The following is a 22,884-nucleotide window of genomic DNA, read 5'->3' as shown; positions in this document are numbered from 1 at the left end:
GAACTCAGCACCTTTGGGTAACTATAAACTTTGATAAAACGTCTAGGACCACTCGCCTGAACGAAGGCAGTGAAAAAGTAACATTCAAAACAGAGAATCAGCAAGTATGTCCCAGAGCCTAGCTGGAGTCCGAACACGGTACCCCCGTAATAATAATAAAGGGTTGGGTTGAGACTCCTAACAAACGGTTCCCCAGTTCGATACAAAACACCTGATGAAGGCCGGAGGGCAAAACGGCCGAAACGTTGTGATTCTAACAACCAAGATGAGGAAGTCAGTCCGACAATCTCAACGTGTATTCTCTTTTTCAGTTTTTGGAAAAAAAGTGTTCAATTAATTTTTTCTCATCATGAATTATGCCAGTATGTATTTAGTATCAATGATGAAATTATTCATAAAAAAACTGTCAACCCGATTTATAGAAGGTTTATGGTCCAATTATGAAAAAAAAAAAAAGAAGTTGGAAGCTGAGAAACTTTTGGAATGCATATGATGGAATTCATGTGAGGAAGAAGAGGGTGTTTCCCCGTATAATCAAATGCATTATTAAACAATGCTTGTCTTTTAGAAAATTCTGTTTAAATTGAAAAATAACAAAAACGGCTTAAAATTATAAAAATTTCGAATTATATTGCTTAAAATTAAAACAGATGTTTATATTATTTTAAATTAAAAATAAAACGGTCTATACTGTTTAAAATTAAAAATAAAAAAGGTTTGTATTGTTTAAAATTATAAAAAGTTATATTCATATTGTTTAAAATTAAAAGATAAAGTTCTATATATATATTGTTTAAAATAAATAAAAAGTGTTTATCATTGTTAAAAATAGTTCTGTTTATATTGTTTATTTTTGAAAAAGAAGTTCCGCTTATTTAAAACTTAACTTCTGAAATATCGATATTATTGTTGACATTGTGTTTGCATAGAAAATAAGTTCACTTAAATTTTGAAGTTAAATTCATTACAAAAATCATTTGAAAAATAAATATTAGTTTTCTGGGTTCTTTTCAAAGATAATTGGTGAAGTAATGTTCTAAGATATTGAATAAAAAAAAAACACCTTGTTTGTACAAGATATAGCTAAACTAGCCCCCCCCCCAAAGTAGGAGATTCTGGATTTCATGATTCAAAGAAACAGAAATTCGTCTAGCATGGGTTCTTCAGAAGTCCAAAATGTCAGAAAGTCAAAAGGCTATCTTAATATGACGTCAGGTTGTTGGAGGGGAAGAGGGAGGGAGTTTCTTTTTTTCATGAACGTTTGTATGATTTTTACCATTTTTTAATTTAATAATTTTTTTCTGTGTTCCTGCTTTTAAATTTTCCCATTTTGTTTTATTTTTCGAGATAATATAAAAATTTATGTTAGGATGAAGATTACACGTTCATTCATGCAACGAAAATGTTAGAATCTTACATATAAAAATTATGCTAATACAATCTAAAAAAACAAAACAGGCAAAACAGGAAATATTCTTTGCAAAGATATTTTGTGTGTGCGTGTGTGTGTGCGCATGCGTGTGTGTGTGTGTGTGTGTGTTTGTGTGTATGACAATATTAAATAAACAATGCTTAATTCAATGATAATTTCATTAGTTCGACAAATTAATTTTTCTTCAAGTTTAATACGGAGTTTAGGAGCTTTTATGTAATGTTTCTGAAAAAAAAATTAATTTTTCTTCTTTTTTTATTGTTAAAATTTACGATGCTTTATTTTCATAAAAAATCAAAAATAAATCATAAATTTAGTAAAGGTATTTTTTTGTTTAAACAAAATAATACATTTGCACTAAGATTCAAATAAAAATAATTAGTTCGTTATATTCTGTGATCATAATTTGATAAATATGAAAAACTTTTTTGAAAAATTCATTAAAATTGGTTAAGTTCTTAATTTTGGTGAATTTTTAAGTAAAGGGATGTGTTGAGGTGGTGCAAATTAGGAATATTGAATTGAATTAAGAAAGAGAGGAACTACATGTTAAATTGAATTAAACGAACAGGATTTATTTTGTGAAGAAACAAGTGAAAGAAAAGGGTACTACACGTGTTTAGTTTGGCGTGCGTCTCTCGCTGTTTACTGGTGAGAAGGAAAGTCTATTGTTGTAGAGAGATAGAGAGAAAGAGAGAAAGTCAATCCAGTTTGGTGTGCATCTCTTGCTGTTAGCTGGTGAGAAGGAAGGTCTATTGTAGTATACAGGAGAGAGAGAATGAGAAAAAGTCAATCCAGTCCATGGAGATAGAAAGCGTGTAAGGTGTACGTACGGTCACTATCGTTTGTTCGCGCATGGGAAGAGTGAGTAATTTTGTGGAAATGGGAATGATAGTCCAGCGTGTACACAAAGACAAAGATAGAGGGTTGACATCAGCTAAACTGCGCGCCATGTTAGCAGTCAGCTACACAAAGGTATTCTCAGGGACAAGTTGTATATATAGAGAGAGAAAGAGTGAGAATGTCGATCATGTTTATGGAGAGAGAAAGTGTATAAAGTGTACGTACTGTTTGTTAGCTTTTTGCCCCACATGGTAGCGAGTGGCATGAGGCATGCGCGTGCGTATGCCTGCCGAAACATCGACCATTCGCCTAAGAAGCTGGTCCGAAAAAGGGAAGATGCTGCTTATTGGTCTTGCTTTTATACTTGTTTCCGGTGGTCTTTTGCGCATGTGTGGATTTCCTTTGAAAGGGGAAGTGACGTTGTCCTTGTGTGCGTAAGTGTGCGTATACATGTGAATGTATGTACGTGTGTGGACGTGCGCATGTATGTTTGTGTGCGCGTATGTATATGACAAGTAATATAGCTTGAGATGTGAATGCATGTTTTTGTGTGAGACTAGAAGAGGCTCCCACAGATGGTCAAAATGTTTATATATATTTAGCATCGGCTGTTGATTTTGCACGTACCTAGTTAGACAATAACACAAATTAAGACATTAATGTTCCAAATATTTATTGAATTAAATTAAAATTAAGGAAATTCTGAAATGAATGAAAGTTATATGAAAATAAAACTTATAAATAAATGTTCAAGTAAATGCTTTATTTTATATTACTTTCGTTTTGTTTTTTTGCTAAAAGTTATATAAAACATTGGCATTTTCGGATAGGGTATCTTGAATTATCTCCTCCTGAAAGGAGTTCTTAAAAGATGAGAACAAAAAAATTTGGTACTATTAGTACTACAGTTTATCGCCGAAAATGGAGATGCTATTTTTCGGGCACCTGTCGTTAAACTAAGAGGAGGAAATCAGTATTTTGAACTATGACCGAAACATGAAATAGATAACAAAAATAAATAAATAAACTAGATGATTACTTCCGAAAAGGACTAGTTAATTCAGTGTAAAATAAATAATGTTCATATGCGATTTAAACCCTGATCTTTCCTCTTCAATAAAGAATACAATTACGATGAATGAACTTAATTTGATTAGTTTTTATTGTATTTTTTATGGGTGCTAACAATTAATGTCATACCTATGTTTTATTATCTCTTCTTCTCTATATAAATAAAATGAACTCATTTTTCCCGCCTGATTTTGACCTTAATAGGATTAAAAATCAAGATATTTCATGCAAATATAATATGCACAAACGGCAGAACAATATCTGAGGTGTGTTATAGGCTTATTATTTCTCAAATTCCTCGATAATCTTAGATTTCTATACTTTTTCTGCTGAGAAGTCACGGCCAAAATCGGTTAAGATCAATGGAAGCGGTAAAATATTTTCTCTCTAATAAATTCCTCCTCCCACTGCCACCACTTAACACCGTTTGGGGATCGTTCACAAGGAACAGTTGAGAAGAGAAGACCGGTTTGGCTTCGTAGTTCTTTCATGTGAAGTTATTTAAAATCACTAAACGAAGCTGCAGTGCTCTGTGGCGTAGTGGTTAGCGTGCTGGACAATTCACATTATATTTTCACGTTCGCGCCGACCTACCGTAGTCGTTTTTTTTTTTTTTTTTCCTAAACAACTGGAATGGACTTTTCTTGGTGGCCGAAGTGTTAACGTTGCAGATGTTTTGTTTTTTTTCACACTTTATTTTCCTACTTTTACTCATGACTCCGGGTTTGATCCTTCTAACTTACCTACCATAACATTTTTTAAAAGTCCCCCCCCCCGTCCCGGAAACAAACACTCGGGCAACGCCGGGTACCCCCGCTAGTAATACATAAATTGTTATTTTTGTTATTATGCATTTCATATTAAAAAAAAAAATCGGTGCTTGCCTATAATTGGGCCGAAAAATATTTTTTACAAGAAAAATCTGAAAAAAAATCTTTATAATGTGCGTACTTGTCACTGCATGAAGATGTCATATTCCAAAAATCACGTAAATCGATCAAGTAGTTTTTTTTTATTTATTTAAGAAAATTAAATATTATCACACATTTTTATGTTTGATGTATTGGAAAAAAAAATGGGCCAAACGCCGACACTCTAAGGCAAGCAGGCAAATGTCAGGGTTGCAAAAAAATATACTCCTTTAGCGACCCCCTCCCCCCCCCCAACCGGATCTAGTTACAACAGTATGAAAAATGCTTGCCGGAGCAAGTCAAACAGCCTTGTCTAGTCGCCACAATAACTTTGGAGGGAATGGAAGAACCTCTTTTATAGGTGTTAAACCACCTTCTGCCCCTCTTGACCATAATAGTATTTGCTTTCGTCCTTCACTCATGTTGGTTCGTTTATCCCCTAACGGATGAACTCACCCAATGTAAGCATCCCTCCCCCTCTTATATATATATATATATATATATATATATATATATATATATATATATATATATATATATATATATATATATATCTTTTTTTTTTACAGATGCAAAAAGAAAAATTACCAACACTTCTGATGTTTGATTTATCTTTTACAAAAAACACCCGTCTAGCTGAATCCACTTTCAAAAACTTTCCCCACTCTTTATCTATGCCAAAATCAAAACGTAGATTCCATGAACAAAGCTTCTTTCTTAGAACTGCACGCCTGTGGAACTCTGTTCCGTCTGCCTCCTTCCCTCCTGACTACAACTTGGATGTCTTCAAGTCCAACATAAACAAATTCCTGATGAACCGCCCCCTTAAGTAGACACTCTAAAATATCAACACTAACGTACTGTACTTACAATAACCCTTATCCATGAGTGGCTTCCGGGCCTTGATAAGTGGTGACTGACCACCTTGTAAAAAAAAAAAAAAAAAAAAAACAGTGCATGAATATATTTTTATTATAAAGTTTATAATTTTGCTATAAAAGTTCAAATGAAGATTGTTTGAATAAAACTTATATTTTTATATTTGCTTTTTTTCCTTTTTTTTTTTTTTTTTTTTTTTTTTTCAAAGCTACATTACATTGTTGGTCATCGGTATCTTATAATTTAGCTGACGTCACTTCCGCCGAACGGCTTTGTAAACAAAGAAATGCGATTCTGTTGGGAAAAAAAAAATCATATAACTGGGAGTCTCACCTGAAGTGAGGTTGCGAAAAAAAATACTATCTTCTTCGCGACCTTCTTCTCAGGTCTTGTAACCATAGTAACATAAACGTAAAGGAATGAAGGTATTTATTTTCAGAAAATTTACAAATAAAAAATCAGAAAAATTTGGCACAAGGCCGAAGATGGGGGAGGGGAAAGGACGGTCTTCTCTGACTAGTGCTAACTAATCTAACCTAACTAGTTCCTACTTTCACTCTACTAAGTAAAGGACTGAAGGTATTTATTTTCGGAAAATTTACATAGTAAAAAATCAGAAAAATTTGGCACAAGGCCGAAGATGGGGGAGGGGAAAGGACGGTCTTCTCTGACTAGTGCTAACTAATCTAACCTAACTAAGTAACTCTTCACAAAGGAGGAAGGTTTTTTATAACAATTACCTTACTCTATTAGTATAAATAAGCACAAGGTTCTTCTGGATTGTTGGAAGAGCATTCTCACCTCCGGCAGCTACACTCAGGTAAGCTATGTATTATTCACCACACTTCTTAACGAAAGCCAAGTTTTGTGTGTTTTAACGGATGTAAAAGCTTTTATTCGGTTCGAAAAACAAATAGTGTCGAGTTGATAAGTTAGACCAACAATGGCCGACAAGAACATGTCCTCTTCGAAGTGTCAATGATATAGGGGCTGCCAAAATTCACCACAGAATTACCCCACCCCCACCCTATATGTAACACGATGTAACTTTATTATAAATTAATATTATCAATATAACTTTTGTGCCAATTAAAAGGGGAAAATAAACCAGTAATAATTTTAAAAAATCTTTTCATTGAACGAAAATAATGAAATTGCGAGACGAAAATCGTATTTACATAATTGGCGCTTTAAAATAACGTCCCCATGTAGTAGACATTCTAAACGTGAAAACATGCCCGTATTTAATAAATCTAGCAAAAATCAACTAATGGTCCGATTTTCGTTAAATTTTCGATACTTATCCATTTTAGAATGAAATTACATATAAAATGCAGTTTTCGGAAAATATACGAGGGGAAATACCTTTTTAGTGCGTGTGCCCTCCCATATTTATTTTTTCGAAATTCAAACAAAATATATTTAAATCTATCGAAATTTTTATTTATTATGAAACATAAGAGTTCAAATAAGTAAAACATATTTATTTTTTTTAAATTTGAATACACATATTGAACAAAAATTTACCTTGAAGTTACAATTAAAAAATTTATATAAACTTAATATTATGTTGTTGTTTTTTTTAAATAGCGTTTTTTCGAATAAATATATACTATAATCAGTTGAATTGCCAAGAAAAAGAAACTTCGTAAACATTAATTAATTTTTAAAAGATTAAAACGATTAAAATTCAAAATGTTCCATTACAACATAGATTTTTAATTAATTGTGTTTAAAGTTTTTTGAATATTAAGTTTTCATATAAACATGACTCTTATCAGCTATTTTATCGCCAGATTAAAACCAATTTGAAAATATTATTGCACAAATATTAAACATTTTGTAGCCCTCCCCTTCATATTTTGTTTGTCTCTTTTTACTGAGCAAAATATGGAAGCCTGTAGGTAACCAAATGAACGTTCAGTAAAACCGTATTTCATATTTAATATACAAATGTTTATAATATTATTAATCGTTAAACTGTGTAAATCTTAAAACCTAACAAAATTATAACAAAGATTAATTATTAATTTCAGTTTGAAGAAGATAAACAAAGGTTTTAAAAAATCATTAAATCGCTTCTGCTTTTCCATAGTTCATATAGTTAACACAAATCTGACGTCACGGAAACATGCGGTCCATTTTTCACAATCATTTGGCAGACCCTACAATAATAGTTAAAATGATAAACACAAAACAAAATAATGACAGAAATTCACCTAATAAATGTCACAAACACGCATATTGGGGGAATTTCCATCAGTATTTTAACTTTTGAGCCATTATTGGTACTCTGGAGAAGTCAAAGGGTGTTTTGTAACTATTGTGTACTTTCATCACAGAATTTAATAAATAAAAATATTGTAAAAATTAAATTTAATGTGAAAATACTATTTAAAACAGCGCCATAACATAGATGCATAAGTATTAAAAATATACTTAATTTACGTGATTTTTGGAATGTGACATCATTCCTTGACGAGTACGTTCTGCATAAAGATTTTTCTGTGTTATGTTACTTTAATTATTTTTCATATTAAAAAAAAAGTGAAATTTAAGAATTCTCTTCATTTTTAATTTTCTTTATTAAATACAGAAAAAGAAGTTAATTATAAAGCACCTTTATTTTTTGAATAGGTAAACATTTTTCATTGAATAATCGAGAAACAATTGACTGTTCGAAAGATCTTCTTTTTCAGCGTCGAAACAAAATGAATTTGTGATGCTTGTGCAGTTTACCAAAGACATTATAAACAAAGATATTGAAAAAGAACTTATGTTGTAGATATCCCTTATGGAATAAAGTTCTCATTAAAAACAAATCATTTAATTTAATCAAGAAGTTTTTTTTTTCTTCCACAGTAAAATCAAATTTTAATGAGATCGTTGTATTGTCCTCATCTTGTCTACTTTTTTTTTTTACACAGTGGTCGCCACTTATCAAGGCCGGAAGCCACTCAGGGATAAGGGTTATTGCAAGTACATTACGTTAGTGTGGAGATTTGATGAAGTGTTTACTTAAGGGGGCTGTTCATTAAGAATTTGTTAACGTTGGACTTGAAGACATCCAAGTTGTAGTCAGGGGGGAAGCAGGCAGACGGAACAGAGTTCCACAGGCGTGCAGCTCTAAGAAAGAATCTTTGTTCATGGAATCCACGTTTTGATTTAGGCACAGATAAAGAGTGGGGGAAATTTTTCACAGTGGATTCAGCTAGACGGGTGTTTTTCATGAAAGATTGGCGAGGGGGGACCAGAGATTGGAATTCAGACGAGCACCTGCCATGGAAATAACGATAAAAACAAGGATAGGCTTGCAACGTCTCTTCTGTGGGAGAGAGGTTGCAGGGTAGAGAAAAGGGCATCCCCCACTAAGCCACGAAGTCTATTTTGTACTCTGTCAAGGCATGATAGGCTGTTTTTAGCAGCTCCTTCCCAGATATGGCAGCAGTATTCCATCCTTGGACGTACTTGGCTTTTATATAGATAGAGAATTGCATCAGTAGTGAGATATCTTCTGGAGTGGTAGAAGGATCCCACCATCTTTCCAGCGACCTTGGCAACAGATTTGATGTACGTGTTCCATTTCAGATCAGGAGTAAAGGTACAAACCCAGAACCTTGTCAAAACACGGACCTCTCCCAGACGAGAGCCATCCATCCTAATTGATGCCAGATGGGGATCAGAGCGTTGATGATGTAAGGATAGGAGTTTGGTTTTAGATGCATTAAAGGATGTGGAGGGGGGCCTTTAAACGAAAAAGGGATTAACAAAGGACAAACTGAAATAAACAAAGGAGAAACTCTGTAAAATAAATGAAAAAAAAAACCCTAAAATATTTATCTAGGTATTTTTTCGGCCCATGTTTCAAAATAATCTTTTCAAATTTTGACAAACTAAGCGGTGATGAAATTATCTCCTCTGACGCCCCCCCCCCACCTCGTCTCTGGAAATAGCCAAGATCACTGTGATATGATCGATTTTATTAAAATTTGACTTTTCTCTGTAAAAAAAAACGACACTTCTGTAGGACAGTGACATATTAGTAACAGAGACGAGTTATTGACCACTGTTCTTTGAAAGAAAAATGACATTTGGCAGCCATTATTTGAACCTCATATATAAACAAGTGTTTATGATAATGCAAAAATATATAACAAAATAAATAACAAAAATATATTAAAATCGAAACATTTATTGTATAAAAAATGTATCAAAGTATAATTTTAATGCATTAATATTTTTTTCAATGAGTGATTCATAATTGAAAATAAAATAATAAATTTGATAAAAACATGAAACATTTATAGATTGTTTTTAGAATTTGTCTTTTGTTTTTTTTTACAGTAACGTTGTATAAAAATGTATCAAAATATAATTTTAAAAACACGAAACATTTATACAGGTTTAAGAATATTTTTTTGTACAGAAAGATTGTATAAAAATGTATCAAAATATAATTTAGGTTTGCATGCATTTTTTTAGAAAAGGAAGAGTTATGGACTCCTGTTCTTTGGCTGACAAGCGACATCTATCTGCAGTTCTTGAAGCTAAAATGCACACATTCGCCTCATGTCACTGACATCCAGAAGTGCCAAAACATACTTGATCAAAGTAAGCAATTTTTTAATAACTTTATTCCATAACGAGTACATACAATATAGTTTTTTTTTCAATATTTTCATATTTTTAATATCTTCGATGAGCTGCACAAGCACCAAATTTGTTAATATATAGATTTCTGGAAAATAATTAAGTTTCTTTGTATCAAAAAAAGAAATTTCCTTGTTCTACTGATCATTTTAGCGTCCTTAATCATTCTAAATTATCCACAACAAAATAACATTATTTCCTTAGGAAGTGCTAGTTATCTCCCTTGTATAAAATGGAAAGGGGGAAAAAACCGGCAGTTTCAAACCATCCTCTTGTCGATACAATGCACAAAATCTTTTTTCCTTTCTCTCCTCCACTTATGACAAATCCTCATGTATTCGATACGGTTGTACATCTAAACAATGACATAAATGCGGGAGTACCTCAGGGGTCTATCCTTGGACCTCTATTATGCCTGATATTCATAAATGACCTCCCTGATAAAATTATATCGGAGATGGGTATATTTGCCGATGACACCACTCTCTATAACAGATATGAGGGGAAAACAAATGAACACATATCCAAGGAAATGGCAGAAACACTAGAGGATGACCTCCAATCTGTAGTGGAATGGGGATAAAATGGATGGTCACATTCAATGCTGTTAAGACTAAGCTTGTTTCCTTTAATAACTACAAGAAACATTCTCTACCACCAATAGCAATGGCCAAGAACACATTGCCTGAAAGTACTTCTTTTAAACTCCTCGGCCTAACATTTACAGGGAATATGAACTGGAATAGATATATTGAGAGCATTGCCAAGGCTGCTGCAAGAAAGGTTGGCTCCCTCTACCGTGCTAGAAAACTACTTATGCCTGAAAGTACCTTGTACTTCTATAAGGCAACCATTCGCCCATGTATGGAGTACTATTGTCACATCTGGGCTGGTGCATCTGCTGCTTGTCTCTTGCTCCTGGACAGGGTTCAAAAGAGCGTTGCACCAACCTGATAAGTCCTGAAGTGTCATCTAGGCTTCAGACTCTGTCCCATCGACGAGATATTGCATCCCTCTGCCTGTTCTACAAATACTTTAATGGTGAAAGCTCTGACGAACTGCAAACACTTGTACCTCCTCGACGTAACTACCCCCGACAAACCCGACAAGCTAGTAAGTCTCATCCTTTTACAGTAGAGATCCCTAGGTGGAAGAAAGCCTTTTGACTCCAATAGTTTCTTCCCCAGAACTACAGGTCTTTGGAACTCCCTTCCGGAATTCTGCTTTCCCAACTGTACTGATATGCAGAAGTTCAAGTGTAATGTGACCAAACATCTCCCTTCATAAGATTAAGCCCCTGATAGTAGCCTCCTTCTTTAAAGTTGCACTGTGCCTTGTTCGGGGTGAAAATTGAAAAAAAAAAAATTCTATCATTCGTTCTCGTTCTAAGCTGTCTAACAAAAACTCAACTCAACTCTCATGCTTTAGAATTCGTCCCATTTAACAGCTACCAATTGTGTACATATGCAAATTAATGGCATGTGTTCACCAATGAGTACCTACAAAATTATGCGTGTCTTTTCCACATTTTTTCTGCTGGCATTTTACGAAAACACGAGGTCGTTTGCACGAGTGATTTCTATTACACCTTGGATTAAGATTAAATCGCAAATAAGCGCCATTAATGACGAATATAATCTCCTTCAACATTTTAATCCTTGTGCTAGTGGTGATAAATAACAAACATGTCACCGTGCTATTTTTTAAAATAGTATTTTCACATTTAATTCAATTTTTTAAATATTTTCTTTATTAAATTAAGTGAAAAAACAATAGTTACAAAACATGTTAAGAATGGTTTTCTAAATAACAATGGTATTTTTTCAGCTCGCATAGGTACCATAACATTTTCTGTTGTTTTTTTTTACTTTTCTGTCTGCTTTTTGGAAATTCTTGGTACTAGTGCAGTTGGTGATCCATGCTGAAATAACGTTATTATTTAGAAATCCATTCTTAACATGGGGAGGGTTTTTTTTTTGTAGATATTCTGTACTTTAACTTCACAATTTAATAAAAATAGACATCATAAAACTTTAATTAAACTTGAAAATACTATTTTTTAAAAAAAGTGGTGATCAATAAGTGCACTAGCACCAAATTCTTAAATGCTGCGGTCATGTTCTGTTTTAAAAAAATAAGATTAGCAAAATTCGTATAAAATTATTTATTATTTTATTATTGTTGTTGTTGTTGTTACTGGTGTGACTTTTCTGTTTATTTTGGTATTTTGTTCGTGCTTTTTATTTTTTGGCATCATTTCGCATAGTTGTTGGGAAATTCATTCCAGTTAATACAAATGACCAATCCTCATCTCAAAAATTCATAAGCGTAATATGGGTTAATTTGTTTAGATTGATTTAAAAAATATTTTTTAAAAGTAGCTAAGATTAAGTATCAAATAAGTGAATTTTGGGTAAAGAAGATTGGTTTTAAAAAGCAACTGGTCAGTCAGTTGTCGTCCAGGGAGAGAGAGAGAAGGGGGGGTAATATCTTTAGCAAATTGTCTAGTTTACGGATTTATTTATTTTTTTTTTTTTGCTTATATCCTCCTATACCTCCCCTCCCCCCGCCCTTTTTAAGAGCATTTCCAACTTTTTCGGGTTACTTGTTTGCACAAGCTAGCCACATGGGAGCCTCTAAGCACAGTTCTAAGTATTGTAATTAAAAAAAAATTATCTATATGACAGAATTTAACTCTATAAATATAAAATCATAAGATAAACACATATATACCTCTAGCTTACACTCAGACAGCCATAAAACTTTCTTATATTTATCAACATTAGATGAAAATTGAGTGTTTTCAACTACGATTTTTTTCGAAAATTGTCAACTTCGATCCTGTGCAAATGTCTCATTCAAACCACATGGTTGGACAACAAACCGACATTATAAAGTCAATCGAACAAGCAGTTAATGATTTCTTGCTTGAATGACTGCCACATTGAATTCTACTGTTTCCCGCTTTCATATTTAGTTTTTGTAAGTAAAAACTTACAACAACTTTTATTTTCTTTCACTTATTTGGGTTAAAAAAAAAAGCATGACTGAAAAATTTATGAATTTAGAGTTAAAGCGAGTTATACAAGACTCTGGCCAAAATTTAGAATGGTTGGTCCTGCAAAGCAGCACCACTTAAAATTAAAGCAGTGTAAAATAAAGAAAACAATTTTAAAAAGTCTTGGCAAATGGTCATTATTTACTACTACAAAGTCATATTGGTATCAGAAGAAAATCAAGTACGTTAAATTAAAGCTACGCCCCCCCCCCCGTATTTACATTGACAGAGATTTTGCGCAGAGCTGTCATCTGAAAAAAATTATGCTGTTACTAAGGTAACATTACTTGAAGATGCACCATTGCTTGTGAAATCCAGTGTTGGTTAACCATAGCGAATAGATATTATTTAGGCTTCGAATACTATGTTATTTTGAATATTTAATCAGTATTTACTTGTAGAGAAAATTATCCTCATGTCAAAAAGAGACCTTAGACACTCAAGGATAGTAAACATTCAAGCTCACTTCAGGCATTCAAGTTGCCTTTTAAGACAAGATACATTTCAACAGTTATGGATAAAGATTTTAATTTAGCTCTGAAGGCACCGACCCTTTTGTCCAAGGTCATCTCGAAAACTGACTAGTAGCTAGCAGACCAGGGTTGTTCATTGCTAGGGCAATTGCTCTCAACATATCAAAGGCCTTTGATAAGGTTTGGCATAAAGGCCTACTACACAAGATTTCCAGCTATGGTATAACTGGAAATGTTTTCTCAATCACTAAGTCATTTCTCTCTGATAGGTTCATAAGAGTAGTGGTTGATGGGCAGAAATCAGAGGCCCACAGTATTAATGCTGGTGTCCCTCAGGGGTCCATACTGAGCCCAACTCTCTTCCTGATCTACATCAATGATCTCCCAAAACACATACTTAAATCATTCGTTGACATCTATGCTGATGATACGACCATCTATGGCAACACATCAAAGGCCGTAAATGATGATGTTCTCTCTGATTCTCTCTCCTCTGATCTTGAGCGCATGGTACAGTGGGGAAAGAGGTGGCTGGTTACCTTTAATACATCTAAGACCAAGCTCCTATCTCTACATCATAAACGCTCTGATCCCCATCTAGCATCAATTGAAATGGATGGCTCTCGTCTAGGGGAGGCCCCATGTTTTCATAAGCTTCTGGGTTCGACCTTTACTCCTGATCTGAAATGGAACACGTACATCAAGTCTGTGGCCAAGGTCGCTGGGAAAATGGTGGGGTCCTTCTACCGCTCCAGAAGATATCTCACTAATGATGCAATTCTCTATCTATATAAGAGCCAAGTACATCCAAAGATGGAGTACTGCTGCCACATCTTGGCAGGAGCTGCTAAAACAGCCTATCCTGCCTTGACAGAGTACAAAATAGACTTTGTGGCTTGGTGGGGGATGCCCTTTTCTCTTCCCTGCAATCTCTTTCCCACAGAAGAGACGTAGCGAGCCTGTCTTTGTTGTATCATTATTTCCATGGCAAGTGCTTGTCTGAGCTCCATTCTCTGGTCCTCTCTCACCAATCTTTTTCAAAAAACACCCGACTAGCTGAAACTACCGTCAATAATTTCCCCCACTCCTTATCTGTGCCTAAATCAAAACATAGATTCCACTAACAAAGCTTCTTTCTTAGAACTGCATGCCTATGGAACTCTGTTCCGCTTACCTGTTTCCCTCCCGACTTCAAACTGGATGTCTTCAAGTCCAACACAAACAAATCCCTGATGAACCGCTCCCCTAAGTAATGACACCTTATCAATTCTCCAATATTATTGCTACACTATCCCATTGAGTACTGTACACGCAATAACCCTTGTCCTCGAGTGGCCATTGGGCCTTGATAACTGGTGAACTCCATGTAAAAAAAGGGGGGGGGTAAGATTTAAATCGATTGGGATGTTTAAGGTAGTTTTTGCTGTTGAACCAGATAATTCATTGTTAAATTCAAGTTTTATTACCCAACGTTAACAAGTTTTGCCCCGAGCTGTCACCTGTAAAATGGAACGATTTTGTTTTTTCATTTTTTGTTCTAATTGTTCGTTTTTTTTTTTTTAAATAAACTAACATACATAAATAAACTAACATACAGAAAAATTGATGACCCATCTTTTTGTTTGTTTGATTATTTTTTAAACGATACAATTTGAAAAAAAATGAAAACTCATTCCATTTTTCTCTGTCAATGTTGGGAGGTGGGTGTAGCTTTAATTTAATTTTGATTTTCTTTTCATAAATTTCGAAATTAAATCTGTTTATATCTATTTTTAATGTGTTGAAATAAATTCTTTGGAGAGTGTTCAACTGTTTCATAACTTACTAACTAGCTCTACCCACGTATTGAGAACTTTTGAAGTAAATACTTAAAGTTTACGCATAAATTTATACTTACGTATATTAATTTTATGTGAGTAGATGAAGTATATATATATATATATCTATCTCTCTCTCTCTCTCTCTCTCTATATATATATATATATATATATATATATATATATTGCAGATTAGTCCACCGGATAATTTTTTCTCGTAATATATAATATCCAATAGAGTATGTCGTCTATAATAATACATACGCAAACTGCATAAAGTAATATGTTTAAACAACGCTGTGTCTATCTAGTATGGTGGTAGTAATAAATAATGACCCTTCGCTAAGACATATATTATTTTAATTGGAATTCATTGAGATGAGTATTGTTTAATAATTTATTTTGTTGTGGACTATTATACTCCTTTTGTTTTAGTTGTTGTTTCGCGATGTTTCAGGCAACTATTTGTGGTGTGATGACAACAAATATGGAGAGGTAGTAACTGCTGAGAATGCAGTTAGGAGATTCGGAGTGCCTATCCCGTCGCGGTTCCCACCTGAAGAAGGCCTGAGGAATAGTTGGCCAAAACGTTGTGAAACAACAACTAATAAAAATAGTCCGCAATAAAATAAATTAATTCGCTAAGGGACACTGGGAAAATGGTGGGATCCTTCTATCGCTCCAGAAGATATCTCACTACAGATGCAATTCTCTATCTGTATAAAAGCCAAGTACATCCAAGGATGGAATACTGCTGCCACATCTGGGCAGGAGCTGCTAAAAACAGCCTATCCTGCCTTGACAGAGTACAAAATAGACTTCGTGGTTTAGTGGGGGATGCCTTTTCTCTTCCCTGCAACCTCTCTCCAACAGAAGAGACGTTGCGAGCCTGTCTTTGTTTTATTATTATTTCCATGGCAGGTGCTCGTCTGAGCTCCAATCCCTCGTCCCCCCTCGCCAATGTTTCATGAGAAACACCCGTCTGGCTGAAACTACTGTCAACAATTTTCCCCACTCTTTATCTGTGCCTAAATCCAAACGTAGATTCCATGAGCAAAGCTTCTTTCTTAGAACTGTATGCCAGTGGAACTCTCTGCCGCTTGCCTGTTTCCCACCTGACTACAACTTGAACGTCTTCAAGTCCAACATAAACAAACTCCTGACAAACCGCCCCCTTAAGTAAGACACTATCAAAACCCCCAATACTAATGATTACTACAATACTATCTCATTGATTACTGGACACGCAATAACCCTTATCCCTGAGTGGCCTTCGGGCCTTGATAAGTGGTAACCTACATGAAGAAAAAAAAAAAGAAAGATGTTTCGCCAGGGATGTCAATCCATCTATCACCATCTAGAAATCAGAGGAAATTATGATACAATGAAATGTCTCGAGGAATATGCCGGAATGCCAAACCAAAATTATTTTTAATGCCTACACAGATAGTCAGCTAGCGTCTTTTGTAATTTTCCGCGTGGCTACTACTGGAACCGGAGAGGCAAAACAGTACCTTCGCTTTTTTTTTTTTTTTTTTAATATTTGTATTTTGAAGTGATGGTTCTCGTGACTCTTCTGCCTCCCAAGTTTTCATCTGCTAAAATTTTAATCACGTGATTACGATGTAGTGATACTAAAATAAACCATTCATTCAAGTGCCGCTTGTTATGGATTTAGCTGAATACGATATTAAAAATCACTTTATTGGTACTATTTGTGGTGTGATGACAACAAATATGGAGAGGTAGTAACTGCTGAGAATGCAGTTAGGAGATTCGGAGTGCCTATCCCATTGTGGTTACCACCTGAAGAAGGCCAGAGGAATAGTTGGCCAAAACGTGGTGAAACAACAACTAATAAAAATAGTCCGCAATAAAATAAATTAATTCGCTAAGACCTTTTTAAAATTGTTTTTTTTTTTTTTTTTCCACTGCTTTAATTTTAGGCAGAGCTGCTTTTCAGGGTCAACCATTTTAAATTTTTGCTGTAGTCTTGTATAATTTGCTAAATTCATAAATCTTTCAGTTGTGCTCATTTTTTTTTTTTTTTTACCCAAATAAGTGAAAGAAGGCAAAAGTGAGTTTTTATTTACCAAAGCTCAATATTTTTTTTTGCAATCTTCACCCCAAACAAGGCAAATGCTACTTTGAAATAGGGGGCATAATTTGCGGCGGAATTATGAAGGGAGATGAGTAGAAAGATGTTTGGTCACATTATACTTGAACTTCTGCATATCAGTACAGTTGGGAAAGCAGTATCCCAGTAGGGAGTTCCAAAGACTTGCAGTTCTTGGGAAGAAACTATTGGAGTAGAAGGCTTTCTTACACCTAGGGATCTCTACTGTAAAGAGGTGGGACTTAGTTGCTTGTCGGGTTTGTCAGGGGTAGTCACGTCAAGGAGGTACAAGTGCTTGCAGTTCGTCAGAGTAGCCACCATGAAAATATTTGTAGAACAGGCAGAAGGATGCAACATTTCGTCGATGGGACAGAGGCTGAAGCTTAGATAACAGTTCAGGACCTATCAGGTTGGCGACTCTCTTTAGAACCCTGTCCAGGAGTGAGAGACAAGCAGCAGATGCACCAGCCCAGATGTGGCAGCAGTACTCCATACATGGGCGAATGGTGGCCTTATAGAGGTTCAGGATACTTTCAGGCATAAATAATTTTCTGGCACAGTAGAGAGAGCCCACCTTCTTTGCAGCAGCCTTGGCAATGCTCTCAATGTATATGTTCCTGTTCCCTGTAAACGTTAGGCCAAGGAGTTTAAAGGAAGTACTTTCAGACAGTGTGTTCTTGGCCATTGCTATTGGTGGTAGAAAAGGTTTCATGTAGTTATTGAAGGAAACAAGCTTTAGTCTTGGCAGCATTGAATGTGACCATCCATTTTTGTCCCCATTCCACTACAGATTGGAGGTCATCCTCTAGTGTTTCTGCCATTTCCTTAGATATGTGTCCATTTGTTTTCACCTCATGCCTGTTATAGAGGGTTGTGTCATTGGCAAATATACCCATCTCCGATACAATTTTATCAGGGAGGTCATTTATGAATATCAGGAATAATAAAGGTCCAAGGATAGACCTCTGGAGTACTCCCATATTTATATCATATTGTTTGGATGTACGACCGTCAAGGACAACTTAGATTTTTCTCTTACTTAAGAAGGATATAATTACATTAGTGGGATATGATGGAATTCAGTGTGGCAGTCATTCAAGCAAGAAATCATTAACTGCTTGATCAATTGACTTCATAATGTCTGTTGTCCACCCATGTGGTTTGAATGAGACATTTGCATAGGATCGACTAGGATTATAAAAACACCTCTATAGTCGATCCGTTGTTAGATAGTTTTAGTTTGTTCACTGACGCTTCTACCTTTTTTTTTTACAATTACAGGGATGAGACTAAATTGTACACCTAAGCAATATCATTTATATAGTAGAACACCAGGATACAGTGGCCATGGGATATATTGGCCTTGGGATACAGTTTTTCAGGTTATGATGGGGAATATGTTTTTCTGGCCCCTGGTTATGGTATTTACCTCGTCGTACGGTGTTATTCATAATGTTATTTATTAACATTTTTTTTAAGGGGGTCTCCTTCAGTCTTTAACAGACTATGGATACCCACAAAGGGGTGCTTGCGTGTGAAATTATTGTGGCAAGAGTTGCTCCAACCACACACCTGATTCGACATTGTTAAATACCAGTGGCAAGAGAAGTGGATGTACAAGACGACTGAAAACAAATGCCAAGATAAGCGGAGAGCACATACAATGCCAGGAATTCCTAAATGGTCACCCATCTGGTACTAACCAGGCTCAACGTTGCTTAACTTCAGTGATCTGACCAGAACCAGTGGGTCAACGCGATTATGCTGTATATCTGTGTATTATATACTGTACTAATCTAATTTTATGAGATGAACACATGCAGAAAAAGATATGAAGGGGAAATATGTTTCATCTTTAAATAATGATTCAAATACAAAAATGTAAAAAAAAACAGTTTGATTGAAGTGTAAGTTCCACAGTTAATGAAGTTAGAATCAAAAGTATATTTATTTTGTATGCAATTTTCAGAATAAACATCACCCCCAAATTCGAAAGCCATTCTTAACATGGGGAGGCTGGGAGGGTTTTTTTTCTGGACGCTGTTCTTAACATGAGGTGGTTGGTGGTGTTTATGCTATGCTGGAGCAGGTCGTAAAAAAAAAAATACCCAATTTTTATTGTAGAAGTATTTCCTTTTGACATGAATTACTTAAAACTTTAAGTTTTCAAATGCAATTGTACAAAATATTATTGTATGGTTTATTAACTAAAATCTATTTTGTTTGCAGGGTCAATTGAACAAACCATTATTTTAACATTCAGAATGCAAAATGTAGGATGTATAAAATACAAAGATTTCATGCTTAAATAAAATAGACACTGTAAATAAAAAATTGTTTTGTGACGTGTACGCATAATAATTCTTACAACTATTAAGGTTAGAATTACAAGTATATTTTCGTATGAGTTCACAAATATATTTTTTATTCTGTGAGTATTTCAATTCACATCAAGTACCTTAAACTTTCTTGTAATAAGTTTTCAAATGCTTATATTCAAAATATTGTTATTATTGTTGTACAGTTTATTAACTAAAATCTCTTATTTTGTTTGTAGGGTCAATAGGACAACGTGTACAGTTACAGTCACATTTGCAAAAAGTCTTATTCTGGTATTGACTCCAGAGATCATTTGAATTGAATGTACAAATGGGGAAACAAGCTGAAGACACGACCTATTCTTGCAAAGAATGTAGCTCATCACTGTCAACAATGTCAGGTTTGAAAAAACACATGAGAACACACACTGGCAACAAGACTTATTGTGAAGTATGTGGCGCTTTACTATCGACAATGTCAGGTTTGAAAAAACATATGCAACTTCACAGTGGAAACAAGCCTCATTCTTGCAAAGAGTGTGATTTATCATTTTCTAGGGCAGCCTCATTAAAACTACATATGCGAATACACACTGAAGAAAAACCATATTCTTGTGAAGTGTGTAGCAAAACGTTTGTAACTAATGATAATCTACAAGTACACAGGAGAATACACACGGGAGAAAAACCTTATTCTTGTCAGGTTTGTGGTAATACATTCACAAGCAAAAGTAATTTAAACACACACATGCGAACACATACTGGAGTGAAAAGACTGAAACCTCACATTTGTGACGTGTGCGGTAATTCATTGTCGAGTAAAGTTAATTTAAAATTCCACAAGATGAGACATACAGGAGAAAAGCCTTTTTCTTGTGACGTCTGCAAATTAGCATTTTCGTCAAAAGGCGGTTTTACAAACCACCTGCTAAGACACAAAGGAGAGAAGCCACATTCGTGCGAGGTTTGTGGCTTAGGGTATTATTCAAAAGGTGGTTTACGGCTACATATGTACACACATACTGGACAGAAACCTTATTCTTGCGAGGTGTGTGGCCTACCAGCGGCTGTGAAGTCAGTTCTGAAAAAACATATGCGTATCCACACTGGAGAGAAACCTCATTCTTGTGAAGTGTGTGGATCTTTGTTTTTATCAAAATCTGATCTGAAAGTCCACATGCGTATACACACTGGAGAGAAACCTTTTTCATGTGAAGTGTGTGGCTCAGCATTTAGAACGAGTGGTTCATTAAAAATACATATGAGACGACACACTGGAGAACGACCTTTCTCTTGTGAAGTGTGTGGCTCATCATTTGCAGTGAAAGTTGCATTGAAAATTCACATACAAACACACACAGGAGAAAAACCCTTTTCTTGTGAAATTTGTGGCTCTTCATTTTCACGTAAATATTACCTTAAACAACACATGTCTAAGCATAGTGGAGAGAAGCGTTCATTTTGTGATGTGTGCGGTTCATCTTTCATGAATAAATACTACCTGAAAACACACATGCGATCTCACACTGGAGAGAAACCTTATGCTTGCAAAGTGTGTCACTCTGCATTTAATTCAACATCGAGTTTAAATGTCCATATGCGAAAACACACCGGAGAAAAACCTTATTCCTGTGAAGTGTGTGGCACAAGATTTTGTGAAAAAGCCAAAGTAGCTATACATATGAGAATTCACACTGGAGAGAAACCATTTTCTTGTGAAATATGTCACTCTGCATATGCAACCAAGTCGCAGGCAACCAGACACAAAAAACTGATTCATGGATTTAACAAGAATGTCTGAATGCCTATTTTTGCTAAGTACAAAAACCTAATGAAGTATTACAAAAACATATTGCCAATGAACGAGACAAATAAAAGCACTAGGAACATTAGTAGTAATATATAAGCCATCTTCATGGAGGAAGTCTTATGTCTTGCAAATTGCAAATCTGTACAAACAATCCACATGGAACCAAAGACAATGGTAACCTAAACATACAGACAAGAATACACACAAGATAGAAACCTTGTGAAGTTTATCTGTCAGCATATGCAACCAAGGCGCAGGCAAGCAAACACAAGAAACTCATGGATATCTAAAGAAAGTCTGAATATCTGATAAGAACATACTGGAGATGAAAAGTCCAGAAATATTAACATAATTACTAGGAACATCATAAAATAAACTAACCTGTTTATTTATATGTATGTATGTTTGTATATATGTATGTATGTATGTATTTATGTTTGTATATATGTATGTTTGTGTATATATATACAGTGATGATCATATTTATTGGCACGGTAAAATAAAAGTTAAATTTTGTCTAATAAATTCTAAAAAAGGGATTAAATTAAAGAAAATAACAAAGTATATTATGTATTTTTAACTGGCCTTTCCGATGCAGCAATCGGATTTTAGAAAAAATAAATAACAAAGGAACAACAAACATAATTGCAAAAAACCCTTGTTCAAAATTATTGGCATGGCTTTGTTTTTCTTTTAGTATCAGTATAATATCAATCAATTTCCGGTTTACGTGCTTTCTGAACTTTTTTATAGCCATATTATGCTTGTTTAACGCTAATTCAGTGAATAATTTTTTTCAGATAATTTTTAGATAGCGATTTATTTAAACTATTATAAGTGACTAAATTATAATTTTCAATCGCCATGGTTAAAACTAAGGAACACAGCGAAGACGTCAGGAAGCTTGTTGTAGCATGCCATACCAATGGGGAGGGCTATGATAAGATTTCAAAGGAGCTAAACCTTCCCAAATCCACTGTTAGAGCCATAATAAACAAGTTCAAATCGCAAGGCCACGTTATGAGTTTAGAGGGTAGAGGGAGAAAAAGGATTCTTTCCCCAAGAGATGAACGGAAAATTGTTCGACAAGTAAAACAAAACCCAAGGATCTCTGTTGGGGAGATTTTTGATGAACAGAGCACCTCTGGAGTGAATGTATTTCGACATACAGTTGGTAGAGTTTTGAAGAGAGCTGGTTTAAAAGCATGTCGTCCGAGAAAGACTCCCTTATTGAAGCCTATGCACCTGAAAGCAAGGCTAGCCTTTGCAAAACGTCATATTGATAAAGATGTTGCATTCTGGAAACGTGTTCTATGGACTGACGAAACGAAAATAGAGTTATTTGGCCATAATAAAATGTCTTATATTTACAGAAAATCTGGCGAAGCTTTCCTGCCTAAGAACACCATACCCACAGTGAAGCACGGTGGAGGCAGTTTGATGTTTTGGGGATCCTTTGCTGCCTCTGGACCAGGGTGACTTGTTAAGGTCACAGGTAGCATAAAA

General features: G+C 34.8%; 1 protein-coding gene across 1 annotated transcript; it reads left to right on the top strand.

Annotated features, from left to right (window-relative positions):
* The first annotated feature begins 5,594 nt into the window (after positions 1-5,594).
* On the top strand, positions 5,595-21,852 carry LOC145269092 (uncharacterized). Its single transcript, XM_080124683.1, has 3 exons — positions 5,595-5,956; positions 9,619-9,747; positions 19,808-21,852. The coding sequence occupies exon 3, from the start codon at positions 19,900-19,902 to the stop codon at positions 21,367-21,369; it is 1,470 nt and encodes a 489-aa protein (XP_079980809.1). The 5' UTR covers positions 5,595-5,956; positions 9,619-9,747; positions 19,808-19,899; the 3' UTR covers positions 21,370-21,852.
* The last annotated feature ends 1,032 nt before the right edge of the window (positions 21,853-22,884 follow it).

This window comes from Euprymna scolopes, chromosome 45, assembly GCF_053919585.1.
Source record: "Euprymna scolopes isolate OS-2025 chromosome 45, ASM5391958v1, whole genome shotgun sequence".
Taxonomy (NCBI): Eukaryota; Metazoa; Mollusca; class Cephalopoda; order Sepiida; family Sepiolidae; genus Euprymna; species Euprymna scolopes.
Note: the sequence above shows the minus strand (reverse complement) of the source record. Positions and strands in the feature narration are given on the sequence as shown.

What these genes read in the sequence shown, in the direction of transcription:
- LOC145269092 (XM_080124683.1), top strand. Translation starts at nt 19,900, where the DNA reads ATGGGGAAACAAGCTGAAGACACGACCTATTCTTGCAAAGAATGTAGC.